Source organism: Eublepharis macularius, chromosome 17, assembly GCF_028583425.1.
Source record: "Eublepharis macularius isolate TG4126 chromosome 17, MPM_Emac_v1.0, whole genome shotgun sequence".
Taxonomy (NCBI): domain Eukaryota; kingdom Metazoa; phylum Chordata; class Lepidosauria; order Squamata; family Eublepharidae; genus Eublepharis; species Eublepharis macularius.
This window is the reverse complement of record NC_072806.1, coordinates 29,077,901-29,097,420: the sequence shown is the minus strand read 5'-3', so window position 1 is coordinate 29,097,420 and position 19,520 is coordinate 29,077,901. Positions and strand designations below refer to the sequence as shown.

The window sequence follows — 19,520 nt, the reverse complement described above, 5'->3', positions numbered from 1 at the left end:
ATTTCGGACTGGCCATCCTGGGTCAGGGGACTTGAGCGGGATGGGCATTTGCGGCGTGCCATGGGGCTCCTTCGGCCTCTCCACCGTACCCAGGTCTTGCGTGAGGCGCGCAAACTTGGGCTCGCTTTACAAGCCCTCGGGCCTGCCCCACACGTCGGCCCGCCGGCCCCCGGTGCTTGGCACGCTCCTGGGCAGCCCAGCCCGTCGACCCGCCAAAGCGCCTCGGCCCCGGTTGCTCCACCGGTGGAATCCCGAGTCGGCATGGTTCGTGGGGATGCGGCTTGCGCGTCACCTTCCGTCGGCTTCCTGGTGGGCGTCGGAAGTAGGAATAAAATAATGCGACTACAAGCGAAGTTTTGTTCCAAAAGGAAGAACCTGGCAAAGGAAAGGAGCCGGGCGGAGCTGCGCGCTCAGGCGCAGACCGGGAGCGGGGCGCGGGCGCGGCTGCCGGGTCCCGGCTCGGCTCGGTTCTCGGCGCGGGAGGGAAGAGAGGAGGAGGAGGAGGAGGAGCGTGCGGAGGCGCCCCGCCGCGCCAGCCGGCGAAGTGCTGACGTTGGCTCGGCTGGGCCCAGCCCAAGCGGGGCGGAGGCGGGGCGAGCCGGGCCGGAAGCCCCTGGATGGCTGGAGCCGGCCTGCCAGTCCGCTCGCCTGCCCCGCTCCGGCCGGCCGCCCAGAGGCAGACGGAGCGACGGGCGGGCGCCGCCTGAGTGCGTGTCCGGGAACTGCCGCCTCCCTGCGCCGGCGCCGCACCGCGGGGAAGCGGCCGGAGCGCCCGCGCTGCCGACGACCCACCCGTTGGAGGCGGAGGAGGAGAAGGAGGCGGAGAGGCCGGCTAGGCTGGGCGGGAGGCTGAGCCAGCGAGAGCAGCCGCAGCCCGCAGGAGGCCCCGTCCCCTCTCAATGGAGGAGCAGCCCGGCCCGCCAGCGCCGCCGCCCCAACAGCAGCCCCAGCCGCCAGCGCCGCCGCCGCCCCACCACCATCACCACCACCACCACCACCACCCGCCGCCGCATCACGCCTATTACTACTACAACCACAACCACCACCAGTACTCGGCCGAGGGCAGCCCCGGCAAGGCCCCGCCGCAGAAGCCGCCCCTGCAAGCCCTGAAACATGAGCCCAAGGCCGCCGCCGCCGCCGGAGGGGGCCTCCAGCAGCAGGACGCGCCCAGGAAGAAAACAGGTCCGAGGCGAGGGGAGGGCCCTGCGGGCGGCGGCGGATCGGGACCCTCGGGGCCCAGCCTTGCGCGGGGCGGGGAGGGAGGGCGGCCGGGCGAGCGAGGGCCCCGCGAAGCCGGGGGAGGGCGCGCTTTGGCGCGGGCGGGCGGCCGGGCGGGCCCGCTCGGCGCCCTTTCTGCAGGAGCCCGGAGAACGAGGGGCCGCCTCGGGGGCCGGCCGCGTGTACGGGAGAGGAGGGGGGTGCGGGTGGGGGGATCCGATCGAGGGCGCCGCCGCCTCCCGAAAGAGGTGCCGGGGAGGGGGAGCAGACGTGGATCCGGAATAACGTGGCGGGGGCTGGCGCGGGAGGGGGGAGGGGGCGGCCTGGGAGGGAGGGCCGGAGCGGCCTAGGCTGGCCTGACCTCCCCTTTCTTTCTTCTTCGCCGGCGTGGCTCCCGCGCCGGCCGGGCCTCGTCCTTCCCGGGCCCGCTGGAACATTCTCCAGGGCCGCTTCCTCCTCCTCCTGCTGCTGCCGCCGCCGCCGCCATGTTGGGCGGGAGACCAGGCGGCCGGGCCCGGCGCTGGCTGAGGCGGCTCCCCCAACCGGCCACCGCCCCGGCTTGGCGGGCTGTGGCATGGCCGCCCGACTAGGCCGGACCCCGCTTTCTCCTCAGGCGGAGGGGGGGGGCAAAGAGGCGGCGGAGAAGGGCCTTCTAGGGGGCAGGCCACGGAGGGGGGAGGGAGCGCGGCTACCCGGGGAAAGGCTCTTCCCGAGCGGCCGGAGACCCCCCAGGGCTGGAGGCGCGGCACTTGAGGACGCGGCCCAGGAGCCTGAGGGGGGAGGCCTTCGGCCCACCACCCGATTTGATTGATTGATTGATTGATTGATTGGTGATATCCACCGTTTCACCTTGTGGATCTTGAGGTGACTCATGAATAGGTGAAAATAATAATTAGGCGAGTTTTAAAAAGCTAAACTCTTACAAATAGCACAGTTAACTCCCCCCCCCCACACACCCCATTGTTTTTTTAAAAAAACAAAATACAAAACCTTGTATTATGGGTGGAGGGGGCAAAGGTAGGAGTAATAGGACCACCCCCAGCTCCCATAATGTTATATGGCTTGTCCCCCCCCCCTAACACGGACTCCTGTGGGGCATTAGCAGTAGAACAGAAAGGTCCAGGGGGCACCCATGGTCTGCCCAAAGGGCTACAGGGCCTGGGGGGGGGGGTATCTGTGGGGCATGGCCTTTGGGACTAGTGGGGGGGGGGATAACAAGACATGGTACTGCAATGGATTCAGGGCAGGGGAGGCAAGCAGGAGGGCTGGTGCTAAGCATCGATGTGTGAAATTTTGGTTCCCCATGTATGCCATTGGGATATAGCAGCTATTTTTTGATTTGATTTTGCTGGTTTGGGTCAGTTCAGTCCCCTCCTCCTCCCTCCCTTTTGCACCTAATTTTACAAGCAGGATATTCTTGGAAAACATTTCGTCTCTGTTCTCTTTTAGCTATAAATGTACTTTGATCTAGCATCACCCTAAATGTAAGCCTCCCTAAGAAAGTCAGACAGTGATCCGGACCATAGTTGGGTTTTGAGGTTTGTGTGTCCAGTGACACTGGTCTAAGTCTATGTTGCTATTCTAGTCAATGGATATGGAAACCCCAATATGGGTGCAAGAGACCCCAGCTTTGGTCTGGGCTTTTTAGAACAGAGGTTGGGTGATCCAGATCCCTTGCTTGTAGAAGATCCCAAGGCAGACTCGGTCCTGCTCGGTAATGCTAGTTGTAAGGATTTTGGGTAAGTGGGCTGGAAGAGACCAAGGCCTTGCCCTGGAAGGTACTACTTAGTTTGATCTAGGGCAACGCCTTCTGTCCCTAACACACGCATGTTGGTGTGTTTTTGAGAGGCAGCTGCTCTTCACAACTTTGTTGTATATATATGGTGCATAATTTGAAACAATGAACTGAATTAATTTCTGTGTTCAGTTATTAAAATATGTAGCATTTTTCCATTCAGATCATTGATGACATTTGCCAAAGGTCATAGTGCATTGCCTTTGGATCTTGGGTGGCCCAAACATCTGGCCATAATTAACCAAAAAAAAAAAAAGATGATGCTTGCCTACTGAATCCTCAATGGCAAGCAGTTTTCATAAACTGAAGAACTTCTTCAGAAATAATAAAATACCAAACAAATGTAAAAAGAACATTTTGGACTATGAATTGTCAGACAGTGGGGGCCTTTTGTGCAGTAACCAGGTTATGCTGTTGATACTGACATGAAGGTGAGAAAGCTGTTACTTTGGTGCCTGTTCTAATTAACTGCGCATCAGTATCTCTTTGAATAAATCTCAGAAAGTGGAGAGACAAATGGGAGTGGTGGGATTGATCTACTTCCTTGCTTCTGTTATGATGGCTTGAGCTTCGATTTGAGATGTGAAGGCCTGGAAAAAAATGAAAGAAAAGTGGGAGTTTGAAACAAATGTTCTGTGTGGGGGGGGGGTTGGTTCCCCCCTCCCAAGCCTTCACATGTCTCCTTAAGGACCCCTTGTGTCTGTGATGCTGGGACTTGTTAGTATTTTGGTAGAAGAGCCGTGTTTGTAGCAGTAGAAAAGAGCAAGAGTCCAGTAACACCTATAAGACACAAAATTTGTGGTAGGGTATGAGCTTTCGTGAGTCACAGCTCACTTCTTCAGATGCATGAAAGCTTATCCCTACCAAAAATGTGTTAGTCTTATAGGTGCTACCGGACTCTAGCTTTTTTCTTTCGGTAGAACGTTAGCTGAGTTGGGACCCAGACAAAGGCTAACGCATTTGCAGAACTTATGCACTATGCAAAATCAAAAAGAGTCCAGTAGCACCTTTAAGACTAACCAATTTTATTATAGCATAAGCTTTCGAGAATCAAGTTCTCTTCATCAGATGCCTGATGAAGAAAACATCAGGCATCTGATGAAGAGAACTTGATTCTCGAAAGCTTATGCTATAATAAAATTGGTTAGTCTTAAAGGTGCTACTGGACTCTTTTTGATTTTGCTACTACAGACTAACACGGCTAACTCCTCAGGATCTATGCACTATGCAGTAACTCTTGAAAGTTTATGTACTCCCCTACCAACATAAAGATGATCCAGGAGGAGATCCCTTTTGCTGACTTAATAACTGCTCGATTAAAAAAAACCTTGATGATGCTATACCAGGATTTGGCAAAATGAAGGCTTGTTATTCTTGACTACGACTTGGGCAACTGGGGACTTTTGGTTGAAGTGGCATGTGCTGACTTCGCCAAATTGTCGCTGCTGCTTTCTTGGATTGGAGACTTTTCCCTGTTTCCAAATTCAGACCTAATTCTGCTATCCCTTGCTTTGCATAAACCAGAAAGTGTTTGAATATTTGGAGGCTTCTCTCCTGGAGCTTCCTAAGTGAGAAGACCAGGCATGCTGGAGGAGCTTGCCCACTACTGCTGATCTTCCCAGGCAGTGTGCAGCTAAAGGGAAACATTGTGTGTAAGCTGCTCTCAGCTTGCATGAGACCCAACAGTGCCCATAGAACATGCCCCAGAATCTTCTGTGGTGTCCTGGCATTCTGCAGTGGCTGCTCAGAGGTACCTCACTAGGAAAGTCTTCTGGAAGGGATTCTCTGAAGGTATAAAGTTAAGAAACAGTTAAAGTAAGCTATTGCCAGCAAAATCTGTTCCAAAAGAAACCCAGTGTGCCCTTGTGTCTTTTTGTGTGGGGGGATATTCTGTTGAGGGGTTTATTCTTATAATGTAACAGTGCCATTTCTCTCTCACTATGGTGTTTTAAAAGATGGAGGATGATAGCACAGCTTTCTTTGGGTTTTCTAACCCTCCTTTGGGCCTCCCTTTTACATGGAGGCATTTGCAAACTAGCTTTTGGTAGCCACTGGGAAATGGCTTCAATGGCATAAGGAGATTCGCATTTATAATTAGAAGCATTTTGAAGATTTTTTTCTCTAAAATGAAGCAAAATACTCTTTTGGCTGTTATGATGAGCTATACATAGACCTAAAGGCATATGTCGATATCCTTGGAAATCTGGCCTTTGATCTATTGAAAAGGGAAATTTCCAGCCCTCGTATGGCAATACATTTGCAAAACATGATGGCAAAAACTGGGAAAGTAATAGAAACAAGGAGGTAAGAAAGAAGCCCAAACAGAGTTTTATCCCTTCTCCTGAACATCAAGACTTACAAGTTTAGTTGATCAAGATTTATATTTTGAAGATCACTAACTTGGATTTGGCAGTTGTGGTGCTACAGGTTTAATATGATGGCTGCTGTCTGAACTGTGCTGATACCATTAGTGGTTACTGATGGTTTTCTTCCTCCATCCTTCAGAGCTCTTTTGTGCTTTCTATTGGGACTTGGCTCATGTGTCCCCTTTTTTGTAATTTCCAACAAACACTCCTAAGGCATGCTGGCTCTCTTCTATTGTGTGAAGGTATATTCAGAAATGAGGGATATTCCGTTAATCTAACTCAGTTGACTAAACACAGTCTGCATGAAAAGGTGGTTCTGTCTTGGGCAGAGATTCTGCATGGCTTGAAAGAAGTTTTATGGGCGACTCAGGAGTGCTGGCAACTTGCATGCAGGAATTGGTTGATGCCCTGGTCCCATAAAATGAAATCTACTTTTTAGCGAGCTGTCTCTTACTTATGGTAAATGATGGTTTTGTGCTTGACCTCTTAGGCCTTGTTTTTAGGGAGACATTAAACCTGTGTCTGGATTTTGCTTAGGAGGTAGAGCTTCTTTATGCAAAATAATTTCATAGGGATGAAAAGCTGAAGGTTGAAGAGATTTCTAATCTAGTCTTTTCTTTGACGAGCTGGTTTCTTATATTTTTCATATTTTTTCTCACTGGGGAGCAAGATTTGGAAAATGGCTCAGGTGTTGCCCTAAAATCTGCGCATTTTCTTTCATTCCCTCCTTCAGACTTCTGGTTGCAGTGTGTATCTGTAGTCAGGTCCTGGCTATTTAAGTCCAGTTTGAACATTGAATAAAATCCTTTCCAACTTGGAAAGTCCCCACAAGGTTTTCTATGGGAAAGCTCTTGGAGGATGTCATAGGGTGTGTCTTGGGTTCAAATCTTGTTCAGCCTGAACCTTGCTCAGTGTCTTAAGCAAGACGGGGACAAATTGAAACCCAGGAAGTGTCTCCTTCATCCCCATGTCCTTGAGGTCTGTTTCTAGAGATTGTCAAGTGCAGAGGTTTTACACTCTGTCTCACGTGCCAGTGTTCGCCACCCCCATTCCCAAAGAAGTCTTAGAATCGCATCTTTCCCTCCCTACTTAATATGGGGAAAATCAGTCTTTCAGGGTTGTTCCAAAGATTTCCAAAACGAAATAGCTTTAGCAGATAAGGAAACTACTGTATATATTTAAATTTTGTGTGTGGAACCGAGAGATGTTCTTGTGACTTAAGAAATCGCAGTCCTACTGTGGAAACTTACCTTCTTGTTTTGTTATTTGCAGGCCACAGTGAGCTCAATGGGAACGTCGGGGAAAGAGACGTGTCTGTAAAGAGTCTGAACGCTGTGGAAGCCGTCAACCTTATTTCCAGGGTTTCCAATGGCAGCCAGCAACCCGGGGACACTAGCCTCACCCTCAAACAGACTGTGAAGGGTGGTGCCTTTGGAAAAGCTGGCCTCAAGTCCAAGAGTTTCATTCCGAAAGGAGGCATGGACAGAAGGCATGAGAAATGTTATGAAAACAAAATAAGAGAGAACCAGTCCTCTGAAAAGCCTGAGGTGGTTTCTGTTCCCAATGGTGTCATCGTGAGCAGCTGTAGCTATATCACCAATGGTTACGTCAGCAAAGTGTTGGACAATGATGGGAGTGGGTCAGAGAGCGGCTACACCACCCCCAAGAAGCGGAAAGGTAGGCGCAACAGTGTCAAGGGCTGCGAGAACCTGAATTTGGTGCCAGAGAAAATGCTGCAGGAGCCTGTAGTTGCCCCCTCAGCCTTAAAGCAGGAAGCAGAAGGCTTCAAATCTGACTGTGTTGAAATGAAGGGGAGCAGAGCGGAGGGCGTGAAACTTGCTTGGAAGTGTGAGACGGGGGCCATGGGAGCAGGCCGTGGGAAGCTGAGTGTCGGGGATGTACAGCGGAAGAACTCAGATGCCAAGGTTGGGGTCCCTAGCAAAAAGTTTGAGGAGCGGCCCAAGGGGAAGCCCGTGTCAGCAGCCCCCTCCAAAGAGGATTCTTGGACCCTCTTTAAGCCACCACCGGTTTTCCCGGTGGACAACAGCAGTGCAAAAATAGTTCCTAAGATCAGTTATGCAAGCAAAGTAAAAGAGAACCTCAACAAAGCTGCGCAAGCCCCATCTTTGTCATCATCTTCTTCGTCGTCCTCCTCCTCCTCCTCCTCTTCCTCCTTGTGTTCATCATCTACTGCTGAAGTCCAGCCCTCCAGCCGTCTTTCTCAAGTCCCCATGTCCGCTATGAAATCTGTTACTTCTGCTAGCTTTTCCAATGGTCCACTTTTAGCGGGGGCTGATCGCAGTGTGTGTTCTCCAGGGAGCCAGTCGCTGCTTGCACCTGCTACTAGTGCCATTTTGCTGGCCTCCTCCGAGTCACTACCCCAGGAAGTGGGTACGACCTCGGCTGCAGAGCAGAAGAAGTCGAGTCTTTTTATCTACCCTTCAAATATGCAAGCCGTTCTCCTCAATGCCACGCCGGCTGAGCCCTCGTTCCAGGCAAACCAGCAGAGCCTTGGTGACATCTTCCAGAACCAGTGGGGATTATCATTTATAAATGAGCCCAATGCGGGTCCTGAGACTACGCCTAGGAAGTTGGTGAACAATAAATCCGAGGAGGTGATATTTCCAGGGGGATGTCCTACTGCTTTGGCACCAGAGGTTGCTGAGACAGCTCCCATGGGACCTGACCAGCCTGTGTTCCCCAAGGCTTACGAGCTGGACAAACGGACTAGTCCGCAGCTCCTTGGTGGCATCCTAAAGCTTGGGACTGCTGACGAGGGGGGTGGTTTTTTGTTGGAATCCCACCAATCAAGTGGTCTGCACCCAGCCGAACTTAGTAGTCCAGGGGCATTTATCTTTCTCTCCAAGGACTATCATGTAGAGAATCAGCTGGCCTCCCCTACGAACGGTTTATTAGCCTCCACCAAAGAACAGAGGTACCAGAGAGGCCTAGAAAAGAAAGAGAGCTGGGGTGATTTTGACCTGAGGGCTGCTGTTCTATATCACACTCAAGGTAATGCCTTTGTTTCCTAATGTGGTGCCTGGACACTTTAAAAAAACTATCTTCCAATAAGGTTTTGCGCTTAAGGCTAGACAAACTCTGTGCTAACAATGTCTGTTTCCCGCTGTCTACCTCACCCCTTGTCCGTATTTTGAGCAAAGCAAACACAGATTCAACTGTTGAATTATGTTGGGTAGATGCCACAGGGTTGCATAGCAAAGGGAAGGTCCGTAGCTCGGTGATTGAGGATTTGCTTTACATGTAGAAGGTACCAGGTTCAGTCCTCAGCATCTCTAGTTAAAGCATTTTGAGTAATAAGAATACCTAAGGCGCCGGAAAGATGGTGGCATAACTGTTACGGTGGGGAGAATGTGTCTGTCCCTTCTAGTTTTCTCCTCCAAAGCCAGATATTTCTAACTCCCTCCCAGAGAGACAGTTTTGTTGCCTTTCTCCAGTGTGTTCAGCTACAAAGATCAAGGTATAGCAGGCCAGCTGATGCCTCCTTGTAGCATTCCCTCCTGGCATGACGCTTGTGCATGAAAAGACAGACTGAGGCACTAGCAATTGATCCAGGGCTGGGATTTCCAAACCTACTACCTTCAGTGAAGCCTTTCCCTGTCCACCTGTCTGCTGAGGAACTCCTTGCTGGATTCTGGGGCTGGCTTTATGGCATGCTTTCAACTCCCATAGAGCCCTCCTCATCCTGCAAGATGGCACATGGCAAAACCCCTCCTCCCAACTTGAGGCTCTGCATTGTGGATGAAGCTCAGGAGTGGCAGCCAAACTCATTTTCAGAAAAACTTATCCACCATGACTGAGCTGTTTGTTGAGAATCCGTGAGTAAGCCTCCCCGAAATGCAGCTTAAACACCATTAGACTGGGGTATGTTGAGATGGTTTCCAGCCACAAGGTGATGAGGATTGGTGGCTACTGGCAGCAGCAGAGAGGAGAAGAAGGTGAGCAGGTTTGGCCGGAGGGGGTTGATTGCCATAGCAAGGGGTGCTGACAGGTGCGTATCTCTGTGCCGGTTCTGCTGCTGGATTCCTACGTCTTTGCTTGCTGACTGCTCTAATGTCAAGTGGCAGGAGAGCAGCCCGGAAAGTGGAGCAAGTGGCCCAGCCCGGCACTGCTGTGCTTCAGTAGCCAACTAGGTCAGGAGGAAGAGACAAGTTGTGAATTCAGTGCTTTGCGGATGCTGCTGTCACCTCTGAAGACAGCCTTTGAGCTGATTTCTTGGCATGTTACAGTGCTGAGTTTGGGAGGTAGGGGTGCTTTAAGGTATATGCCTGAAGGTTTGGCCTCTTATCCCTATCCATCTTGGTTCATCTGCTTTCCTGGTGGTGGTTGCTGTCAGATGTGCCAGGAGAGAGCCTTCCGCCTTGGCAGTCCAGCCATTATTAAGTCCTATGGGTTCCTGGTCTGTTTATTTGGCTAAAATCAAGGTAGGAGGGGGTTTTCCTATGGGCTCTGTGACGTCTCTGAAGAATTGGTTCTGAAAACCTTTGTCTCTAGGCTTTCAGTGCTTAATCTCTCTTTTTTGCTGCCCCACAAAATACTTTTCAGTGAGCATGGGATTGGATGCACTTTATTCTTACCCAAGTGGAAATGTCGAACGGACTTCTGCCTGTGCTGTTACTCACCTGTTTGCAAGGGTAGAATTTGACATCGTCTTTTTGCGGAAGAAATTCCAAACCTGTCATGTTTACCAAATGGTGGCAGAGAGAACCATAAAAGTGCTGGGCGAAGCTTCTAAATACTCAGAGCAGGTTTTCCACTGTGGTCCTGGGTTGGGGGTCGTGGGGCTCAAGGTGCATCCATGGCCCTCGCAGTAGCTGATAGGACATAATGGAAGATCAAGTATAATTAACAAGAGCATTTAATAGAAGATGTTGCAGAATTTGGGCACCTCCCCCCCCACCGCCATTCCTTTTCCTCTTTTCTTACGGATCTGTAGCTTTTATACTGTGCGCCTGAGAGAAGAGCATGTTATGCAGCCTTTGGAAAACTTATATGCATCATTTCAATGTGATTTGATGTGAAGCAGAGTCCTGGTTCTGCGGTTCCTGTAGGACGCTGCATTTGCAGGATCTCTTTGCCTGCACAGGGCCCTGGGAAATGGATTTCATTGCTTGGTTTAAACACCCTCAGATTTGAAATCTGCTCAGGTTTTCCTGGATGTGCTGTAAATATTTACATTTCCACTCTCTCTTTCTTCCACAGAAATGGAATCTCTTTGTAATTTGCAAAAGCAAGGTAAGGATCTTTAACATTTCTCAGTATCTTCCTGGCTGAAGTCGATCAATAATGACTAGTTAAGTTTACTATGTATGTGCAAGGGGATCTCATTTTATTTTATCCTTACAGTACTCCTAACATTAGGCTGGTCTGGTATGTGAATAACTCTGTGTTCCCCAGTGAGCTTTTCATGGCTGAGCAGATAGTCAAACCCAGCTGTCCCCAATCCAAACAATAATTGCATCTAAAATCACAAAGTTCATAAGACCACGCAGTGGCCTGACAGGTAACAAAACCCTACCCCAAGCAGACCTTGACAGATGAATGTGTTCTGGAATAAAAACATTGTTTGCATCCTTGGTGGAAAGAGGAAATGTTTCCCCCCAGGGAGGGGGAAAGCAGAGGAAGCCCCTGCTCCAGATGAGTTGCCTGCCTTGGGGCACGGCCTGCCTTGCTGATCAGAACCTGCTGGCAGGGGCTCGTGTTGGCACATCAGTCCCTAAGGACTGTGGGTTCCCAGCTGTGAAGGTAACTGAGCAGCATCTTCAATCCACCTGGAAAACAAACTGGCATCCAGGTCAGTTGCCAGATGAGAGGATTTGGTCCTTGTCACCTGCTGTCCCATCTGGAGATGAGCTGCAGCCATTTTCTGAGTTGTCCTCAAGATCAGCCAGGATGAGTGCAGCAGTTCTGGGTTCCCTTTGTAGGCAGGCGAGGGAAGGGTGCTGTTGGTTGAGCCCGGGACACAGGTTGTTCTTTGTGCTGTGGGACAAATCCAAGGGGGAAAATGTGAAGCGCCTACAGCAATAGCTCTGTGTGACGCTACAGCTCTTCTTGTATCTTCCCTGCGGTTGGCTGTTTAACTTGTGGCTCAGTCCTGGTATGCGTTTCTGTCTTGCAGATCCCAAAAGGATAATCACTTACGGTGAAGCCATGGATCACCCTGACCAGTGAGGCGAGTGAGGAGGTGCTACCTGAGGGGGCTCCGGCAGCAACCATGTGCCGCTCACAGAGGCCAGGCGGCGACTGCTTGGTGCTCCTACTGGAACTGTCCGGCATGGCAGGGGAATCTGAACTAGAATTGCAGGATAATATATACAAATATATATATAAATATATATATATATATATATATAGTTATTTTAAAAAATTAAAAAGGGCCTCTGGGCATGAGGAGACTTCACAAGAAATTGGTAGAGACTTGCATTATGGGATTATTTAAACTTCTGGTTCTGAACTTTCACTTTCTCCTCTCCCTGCATTTGTTCTGTTTTTGTTTTTTGTTCCAAGAGTGGACCTGAACTCCAAATGGACACAGGCTTGGCCCACCCTGCTGGCTCTGGCCATTTGTAGGGGAGGGGGCTTCAGCTTTGGCTGGGACTCTGCAGCCGTCTTGAACACGCTAATGATGAGAAACTACCTGGGGGGGGGCAGCCCTTGGCCTCTCACCTCTCCTCTTGCCTGCTGCTCGCCACACCTTTCCCTTCCCCCTGCTCCAGTTTTACTTGAATCCTGCTGAAGAAGGCTGGGGAGGGGGGAACTTGAGCATTGCAGGGGTCTTCTCTCCACAGTGGAAGTGAAGGAGAGGTGTGTGTGTGTGTGTGTGTGTGTCTTAAAACCTTGTGTGTCTTCTTCCCTTTGGGGGAAGTCATCACCCTGCGGTTCTGGAATCCACAAGGTTGGCATGGCATTCCGTTGTACTTCTGGGAGAAATGTGTCATCTTGACAGACCCTGTCCAGAATTTTAGATCATAGTTTGTTTTATTAAGGCATTCAGGATGTTTTGGGGAGAAGGGACTAGTAGCCTAACTCCCATAATTTTACGCCATATCCATTGGAGCAAGCAAAAGCCGTTCAGCTTGTAGGTACTTTGTATTTTTCTTGCGTCTCTTAACACTTGGCTGGCTGGGTTTTTTTTGTTTTGTTTGTTTCATTCTCTGTGGTGAAGCTGAAACAGACAGAAGGCTGTGTTTTTGCTAACTTCATAGGTAGCACTTGCACATACCTCTCCCCTGCCCATTAACTTTTGCTTTCCCTGGAAATTAATTTTTAAAAAGAAAGAAAAAGCTCCGTGCTCCCCTTTTCTGCTCCCTCCATCTGCCTTCTACCCTTCACGCCCTCAAATTAAAACCCTCTTCAGGTTTGACCCTAAGGCGGCCATTCTAGCTTATTAACACTATATATTATGATTATTATGATTATTATTCTGAGCTCTTATCTCCTGCTTTACAATAGATGTCATCACAAGAGCAGAACTTGGGGGAGAGTGAAGGCTAGAATTGAAACAGAAAAATACAATTTAAAAAAAAATTAGGGCAGGAGGGACTAGGGCTTGACAAGACTGAAGCTGCAGCTAAACGTGGAGTGTGCTGAAACCGGGGAAGGCTGCAAAGAGGCAGGCATGGGTGCCTGCTTGGCATGCGAGGGAAGTCACTCGCACGTCCGTGCCCTAGGACCCCCTCTCCCGAGTTGACCAGGAAGACATCTGCAGCAGTGCTTTGTGTTTGGTTCATCATGCCCCTTTTTGGGTCCTGCTGCGCTGTTGGGAGGTGAATGACCCAACTTTTCTCCCCGCCCCCACCACTTCAGATCTGTGCTGCCACCATTTTTAAATTTTTGTTGTGTCCTTAACATGCCTTTTAAAAACTCTCTTTGCTTCTATTAAAGTTGCTCCTGGCAAAAAAAAAATAAACCTTCACTTGGAGCCCTTTCAAAGACTTAGTTTTTTCCTTTAGCAGTGCTTTTAAAAAAAGATTATTGATCACTGTTCTGTATCTTAGAAAGATTCCCTGCACACACTTTCTCTGAAGTGTTTGGCCAGTTACAGCAGTCTGGGAATCTTCTGTGGGCATGGTGTCTTTTTTTAGTAGGTGTCACCTCTTGGCCAACAACGGAAGACATCTAAGTGGGACATGGGGGGAGCAGGGTACACAAGAGGTGGAGCCAGAGTGCTCTTCAGCAGCCTGCAGGTGGCATCCACATGGTAGATCTCTTGATGTTTGGACCCAAAGGTGCTGCTCTTTGGCATCTTCTAGCTGTACAGAGATGCAAATGCTGTAGATAAAGAAAGCACAGTGCTCCTTACCCAGCGCAGATTGTCTGCTCCTGCTTTTGCTGGGTGGGAGTAACTGCACCGCTGTGCTGGTTGCCTCACTGTTCACTGGCCTGGAGCCCAAAGGAGGCAACATCTCCATTCTCGAGTGCCCCAGCCTGGTGTGCAATGCCCCTCTTCTACACACACATGCCCTTTTAATATTCCCTTAACTCTTTGCTTGTTGAGTTGCTTTTCTCATGAAGTCCGCACATGATTATCTGAGTGCATAAAAAACAGAAGCCTAACAATTTTTGTGTAGATTTAAGAGTGGTATGTGTGTGTGTTTGTGTGTTGGGAGGCAGCAAGTGAGCTGTGTCTGACCTAGGACATGGAAACCATGCAGCGGTAGAAATGAGAAGAATGTCAGAATGAGGTGGTGGGAAGAGAGCTGAAGCCACATGGGCGGGCTGGTGTTTCAGGAGGGTCTTCTTGGTTTAGTTGCACTGCTTTTATTTATGCTGCTTCAAGATGTCCCTACATAAATCAGGTGCACTAATGTGCAGAGGATGAGGCAGCACTCCTGTTTCTGAATGGCAACCTTTGAGAATTTGTGCGGTGCCCTCGGTTGGTTTTTTCCATTCACAAGAGGGTCCCCATCACTTTCATTGGATCCCCATCTGGCGACACTTAATGGAAGTAAGGTTACCAACCTCCAGATGGGGCGTGGAGATCTCCTGGAATCACAGTTGCTCTCCCGACTAGAGAGGTCAGTTCCCCCGCAGAGAAAATGGCTGGTTTGGAGGGTAGACTCTTGCGTTATACCCCACTAAGTGTTTTCCGCTCACCAAACCCCACCCTCCGCAGGCTCCACCTTCAAAGTTCCAGGAATGTTGGCAGCCCTAAGCAGAGGGGGAGTTGTGTCACGTCTCTTGTAAATGAGAGGCAGATGTTGCCTAGGAATGACTCCGGTCTGGTTAGCCAATGAGCAGGTTAGGCAGTTCCTGGACCTGCAAGCAGGCGGCTCTCCGATCAGCTGTTCTCTACATCTTAGACTCCCACCGCTTAGAAAACTAGTTTGCTTGGGGAAGCCTTTCTCTCTATTTTCCCACCTGCTGTCTGGAGTTCCACTCAGGAATAGATTGGCCATCTTGGACTGAATGAGGCCTAAGACTGTCCTGCTCTTTGTTAAGATAGCCATCCCTTATTACCCGCTGAGCTTTGTTTTATGAAGAATTTAGTTGGCCATTAATAAAACCCATTTCTAATTCCTGGTGAATGCTCTGAAGCTATTTGTGATTTGGGAAGGACTCTCTTCTTGTTTTTGAATGTAGCCGTTTTTATCCAACTTTTAGACAGTCATGCGAATTGCCATCAGCAAAAACTGCAGTCCCGCAGATCAGAAAAGCACACTGAACCCAGAGTTTTGTTGCCCACAACTGTAGTCTTAAGAAGAGGTGAGGAAAGGCAAACATGACACTACTTCCTGGTTCTTCGATCTTTGTGCACCATCAGCTCTGTGGCAAATCCCATGCCTGCAACTCCCCTCCCCCAGTCTTTCTGCCTTGTCTTTTCTGTAATGAACTTCTCAGGTGCTAAGCAGAGGCTTGCAAAGAGGCACTGCTTTTAAAGTCTCTGTTTTACTCCTTAACAATGGGTGTTAATGTGTGTGTAGGTGCTGTGGAGACAGTATTTCACCAGAATGTATTGATTTTAGTATGTCTGTAGTCCTGCCTCTTCAATTTGTGAACTCTCTCTTGTGGCGGGGATGTGTGTGTGTGTGCAGTTTTTACACTTTTGTTACGGAAGGATCGTCTTATGCCCTATGAAGACATTTCACTAGGCCATACTGCGTTGAACCTGCAATTTGATCCCCATTTTTGCTGATGCTGCACAAGCAACTGCAGGCATGATGGGCCTTCAGATGCTGGAGTCTGTTCCTGGGCATGCATTCAGGCACCCCATTAGCACCCCTGGGAACTGAGGCTCCAATCCCAGCTAGGTGACTCTTCCAAGAACATGAAATGTGTATGTGTTGTGCTTGGGGAGTAGGTGAGTTTTTCCACATAAAATAGAAAAAGGCAAACTTCATTTCCAGAAATGCTGTCTTTTTCTCCCCCCCCCCCCTCCATATTGCAACCAAATGAGTTCATTTGTATGTTAAGAGTTGGCAGGGGGAACCCATTCATCAGTCTTTCCTCTTGCCATTGATGGTGTTCAAAGATAATCAATATAAACTAGTTTAAAACTGGTTTCCTGCTTGTAGCTTTACCCCACAAATCTTTTGAGATTGTAGCTATATGAGGATGCCCAGAACTCTTTGTGAGGATTCCCTAGTGTATACATTTCCCAGGATTTCCAGTTTGGTCGTCGTGACGCCAAACGTAGCAAATGAAGTGTCCTGGTAAATGCACCGTGGAGGCCTCCTTTGGTTTCTGAGATGTCTCTTCATGTATTGTTCTTGGGCTGTAGGGATTCCTGGAGAGTTCCTTGTACGCCATGGAACGCAGGTGCAATACCTTTTGTGCCATTATCTTTATTGGTTTTGTTGACTGACCTGTCCCCACCCCAAAGTAGCATTGGTGACCGGGAAAATGTGTGAACACTACACTACTTGCCAGTGGAACCGGATCCCTTTCCGGAAGCTGGCCTGTTCGGGTTTACTGTCGCTTTCTTGCATTGTGATGGGCGCTATTTCTAACCACTTTAGAGCAAGGCCTTTGGTGCAAGTAGGGAATACTGGCCAAACATTTACTGTAATTAAATCAAACCATCAGTAGTCCATGTTCATTAGGGAACCAGTGAAGGCCCCAAAACCATACAGCGGCCCAAACTGTCATGCTTTCCTAAATCACCAAGCCCAGACTAGCAATCTTGGGATTCCAAAAATCCATATGAGAAGCAGCACGCTTAAGGGTAGATTGCTGTAAACTTCTTGCAGTAGAAAACTTCTTTAAAGGAAATGGGAACAATTGTGGGTGGTGCACATGGCATAGGGTCGCCCAACTGTCCCTTTGGGTTGGCAGAATCCTGCCTGCAGCTGCCCTTGCCAGTATTCATTTGTTCGTTCCGTCTCTTTGGGGCTTTTCTGCAACATACAATGTGCCTTTCTTGTAGGGTTATGTTTTAATTAAATGATACGCCAGTTAATTTGGCTGTCCTCAAGGTTTGTAGGAGCAGCTCTGCTCCTTTGCATGGCCAAATAACTTGTTTCTTGCTGTTGGGATTTGCTCAACTGTTTATCTCGGGCCAAACCAACAAGGTCGCTGATTTGAGCTGTACATCTCTTAACTGCTCCAGGAGCGAAACCTGGAGTCTCTTTTCCCCCCGTTTGTGCGTGTGCTTCGTTTTGTGTCTTGGAGCTGAGAAATTGGGTGTGCCATCCTTGCCTAGTGAGAAGGTACTTTTGGAATCTCAGAAGATGTGTGGTCTTTTGTGTGTGTTACTTTAAAGATACAAACCCGCACAACTAACCACAGGGTGTTATATCCAAGTCGAAGGGGGGGGGAAATCTGAGCTTGGGTTGTAAATTCAGTTGACTAAGAATTCCTTCCCAAGACTTCACTTTTTAAGATGGGAAGGCAGCACCTTGCACTACGAATACTTTTTAAAATCCCGAGAGACGGCTTTGGTCTGCATCCTTGCACACGAACTGTGTTTTCTAACATAGGCACAAACTACACAGTTCTGGCTTTTCCCCACTCCCCGTGTGTTCATACTTTGTGTTTTAAACCACCTCTGTGTTTATCCCACATATATTAGATTTTTTTTTTAAACAAATATGTTTTGCACACTCGGGTTTTGCTGAAACCATGAGGGATGTGAGGTTTAGTTCTTAAAGCAGATGAAATAAAACTATGCATATGTTTTGAAACTTTTTTCAAGTTTGTGTTTCATTACTAGGAGAGACAGAGAGTACCATCCTTGGCAGATTTTCTTGTTGTGAAGTCTCTCGATTTCCCCAATATTCACCTTCCCTGTGTGCTTGCTTCACTCTTTAGTTAAAATATGTGTGTCCCTTATAGACAGATGAGTTGAACTGGCGCTTCCCTCACTTTTGAAAGATTTTGAAAGTCGTGTCTCAATAGCAGAGTACTCTTCCTCCAAAACAACATTGCTTTCCCTTTGGAGTCCTGTTTAATGTATAATTCGAAATCCAAACTTTGGCTCTGGGAGTTGATGCACGTTGGTAGTGCAAAGCTTGACTCTTCAGAAATAAAACTTGGATTCTAAGGCTCTTCTCTTAAGTTTTAGGCTCTAAATCTTGAGTTTGGTGCCAAAAGCATGACAGCTCATCAGTTGATACGGATTCCCTGCCTGCTGTCCCCAGCCTGTTCCGGCACCCTGTACAAGTGACAGAGGCTGGACTGCTACCACCTTCTCACAGAAACTACGTTCATCTTGTGCTGCCTGTTAAGCAATTTCTTGGCTAGTATAAACCCCCAAGACCTCCTTGGGTAGTGTCTAAAAGTTAAACCTCTCATTGCTTTCCCAGTGCAAAGAGTTCATCCTTTCTGCTCTTTGGCTGCCTTGACGGGGCTCTACTTGACTTGTGGGGGGGAAATGAAAAACATCTTTGGCTCCTCTGCCATTCTCTTGCAGTGTTATGCTCCACAGATTTGGATAGGGCGGAGGTCTGGTTTGCTAGTAGATCCTAGACCTGATCCACCACTTGAAGGTTCAGTGGATTTCAGGGGACCCCCACCCCACCCCTGCGCACGCACACACTCTGCAAGGAATGAATGAAAGCTGCCTAGGCTGAGAGTGGCTGGCGCTTCCTGCTCAGTACTTTCACGAAGCCCTTTCGATGGGTATGGTTTTACTGGCTCTTTTATCAAGACCCTATGAAGGGCTGCTTGACAAGCTGTGTAAAACGGAGTTTTGTGTTTGAATTACTCTGCGGCAAGAGGCAGTTCAGCCTTGGCTGTGCACACAAGGAATGATCTTTGGGAGCCATTTTGGCTTAGTAGCAAACTGTGTTGTATGGGCAAGCCTGCCGTGGGGAAGGGCACAGGTGTGCTAGCCTGCCCTGAAGTTAGGGCAATACACATGTGGGGCCTTGATTGCCTTCCTGCCATTTTTTCCAGGGGAGAGAAGTTTGCATTGTACCTAGTTGCAAAGTGGAACAAATCGGGGAGGGACTCAAGTAAAAATGGCGGGGGTGTATGTCTTCTTGCCCTTCTCCTCAGACTAATCTTAAAAGGCTTCTTTTCTGTTAGGGGTCAGTTTGTCAGCTATGGGAGTGACAATTTCCAATCAACATTTCCTCTTGAGTTCTATACTACACATTTTAAATTTAAGTTGCCCACTTAGGAAGTGTTTATATTTTAAAGAGAAAAGCCCTCCATTGCAATAGACAGATGTGTGTAGAACAAATACATTAAGACAGATGCTACATGATGAATATTGTTGAATAAAAATTTATGTTCCTGTGTGTCTGAGGCATTTTTTTTTCCCTCCTTGTTTGGGCTGTATGTGGTTTGTGGAGCACAGCTGAGGCTGTTTTTTAGGCAGGAAAGAGAGAACTGATCCCCTTAAAAATTGGGTGTCTTTTACATACCTCAAAGACAGAGAAAGAAAACAATGTGTGTCCCATGATTATACTCAGGGCTTATATCTGGGAAAAGATGGGGTGGAACTCATTGGGTTGCCCCCGGAGAAAATGGTCACATGGCTGGTGGCCCTGTCTCCTGATCTCCAGACAGAAGGGAGTTTAGATTGCCCTCCATGCCGCCGAGCAGCACGGAGAGCAATCTAAACTCACCTCTGTCTGAAGATGGGCCACCAGCCATGTGACCATTTTCAAGAGGTTCTGGAACTCCGTTCCACACGTTCCAGCTGAAAAAAAGCCCTGATTATACCTGTGAATCTTCAA

At 48.9% G+C, this 19,520-nt stretch overlaps 1 protein-coding gene across 1 annotated transcript; it reads left to right on the top strand.

Moving 5' to 3' along the window:
- Window positions 1–692: 692 nt before the first annotated feature.
- On the top strand, window positions 693–19,079 carry NUFIP2 (nuclear FMR1 interacting protein 2). The gene is made up of 4 exons (XM_055001260.1): window positions 693–1,182; window positions 6,652–8,391; window positions 10,600–10,632; window positions 11,516–19,079. The coding sequence occupies exons 1-4, from the start codon at window positions 900–902 to the stop codon at window positions 11,566–11,568; spliced, it is 2,109 nt and encodes a 702-aa protein (XP_054857235.1). The 5' UTR covers window positions 693–899; the 3' UTR covers window positions 11,569–19,079.
- Window positions 19,080–19,520: the final 441 nt, after the last annotated feature.

Bases quoted from the DNA above. Each gene is read 5' to 3' on its own strand.
- NUFIP2 (XM_055001260.1), top strand. From the start codon at position 900: ATGGAGGAGCAGCCCGGCCCGCCAGCGCCGCCGCCCCAACAGCAGCCC. The intron at 1,183-6,651 runs GTCCGAGGCGAG...TGTTATTTGCAG, and splicing joins CGCGCCCAGGAAGAAAACAG to GCCACAGTGAGCTCAATGGG. The intron at 10,633-11,515 runs GTAAGGATCTTT...TCTGTCTTGCAG, and splicing joins TTGTAATTTGCAAAAGCAAG to ATCCCAAAAGGATAATCACT.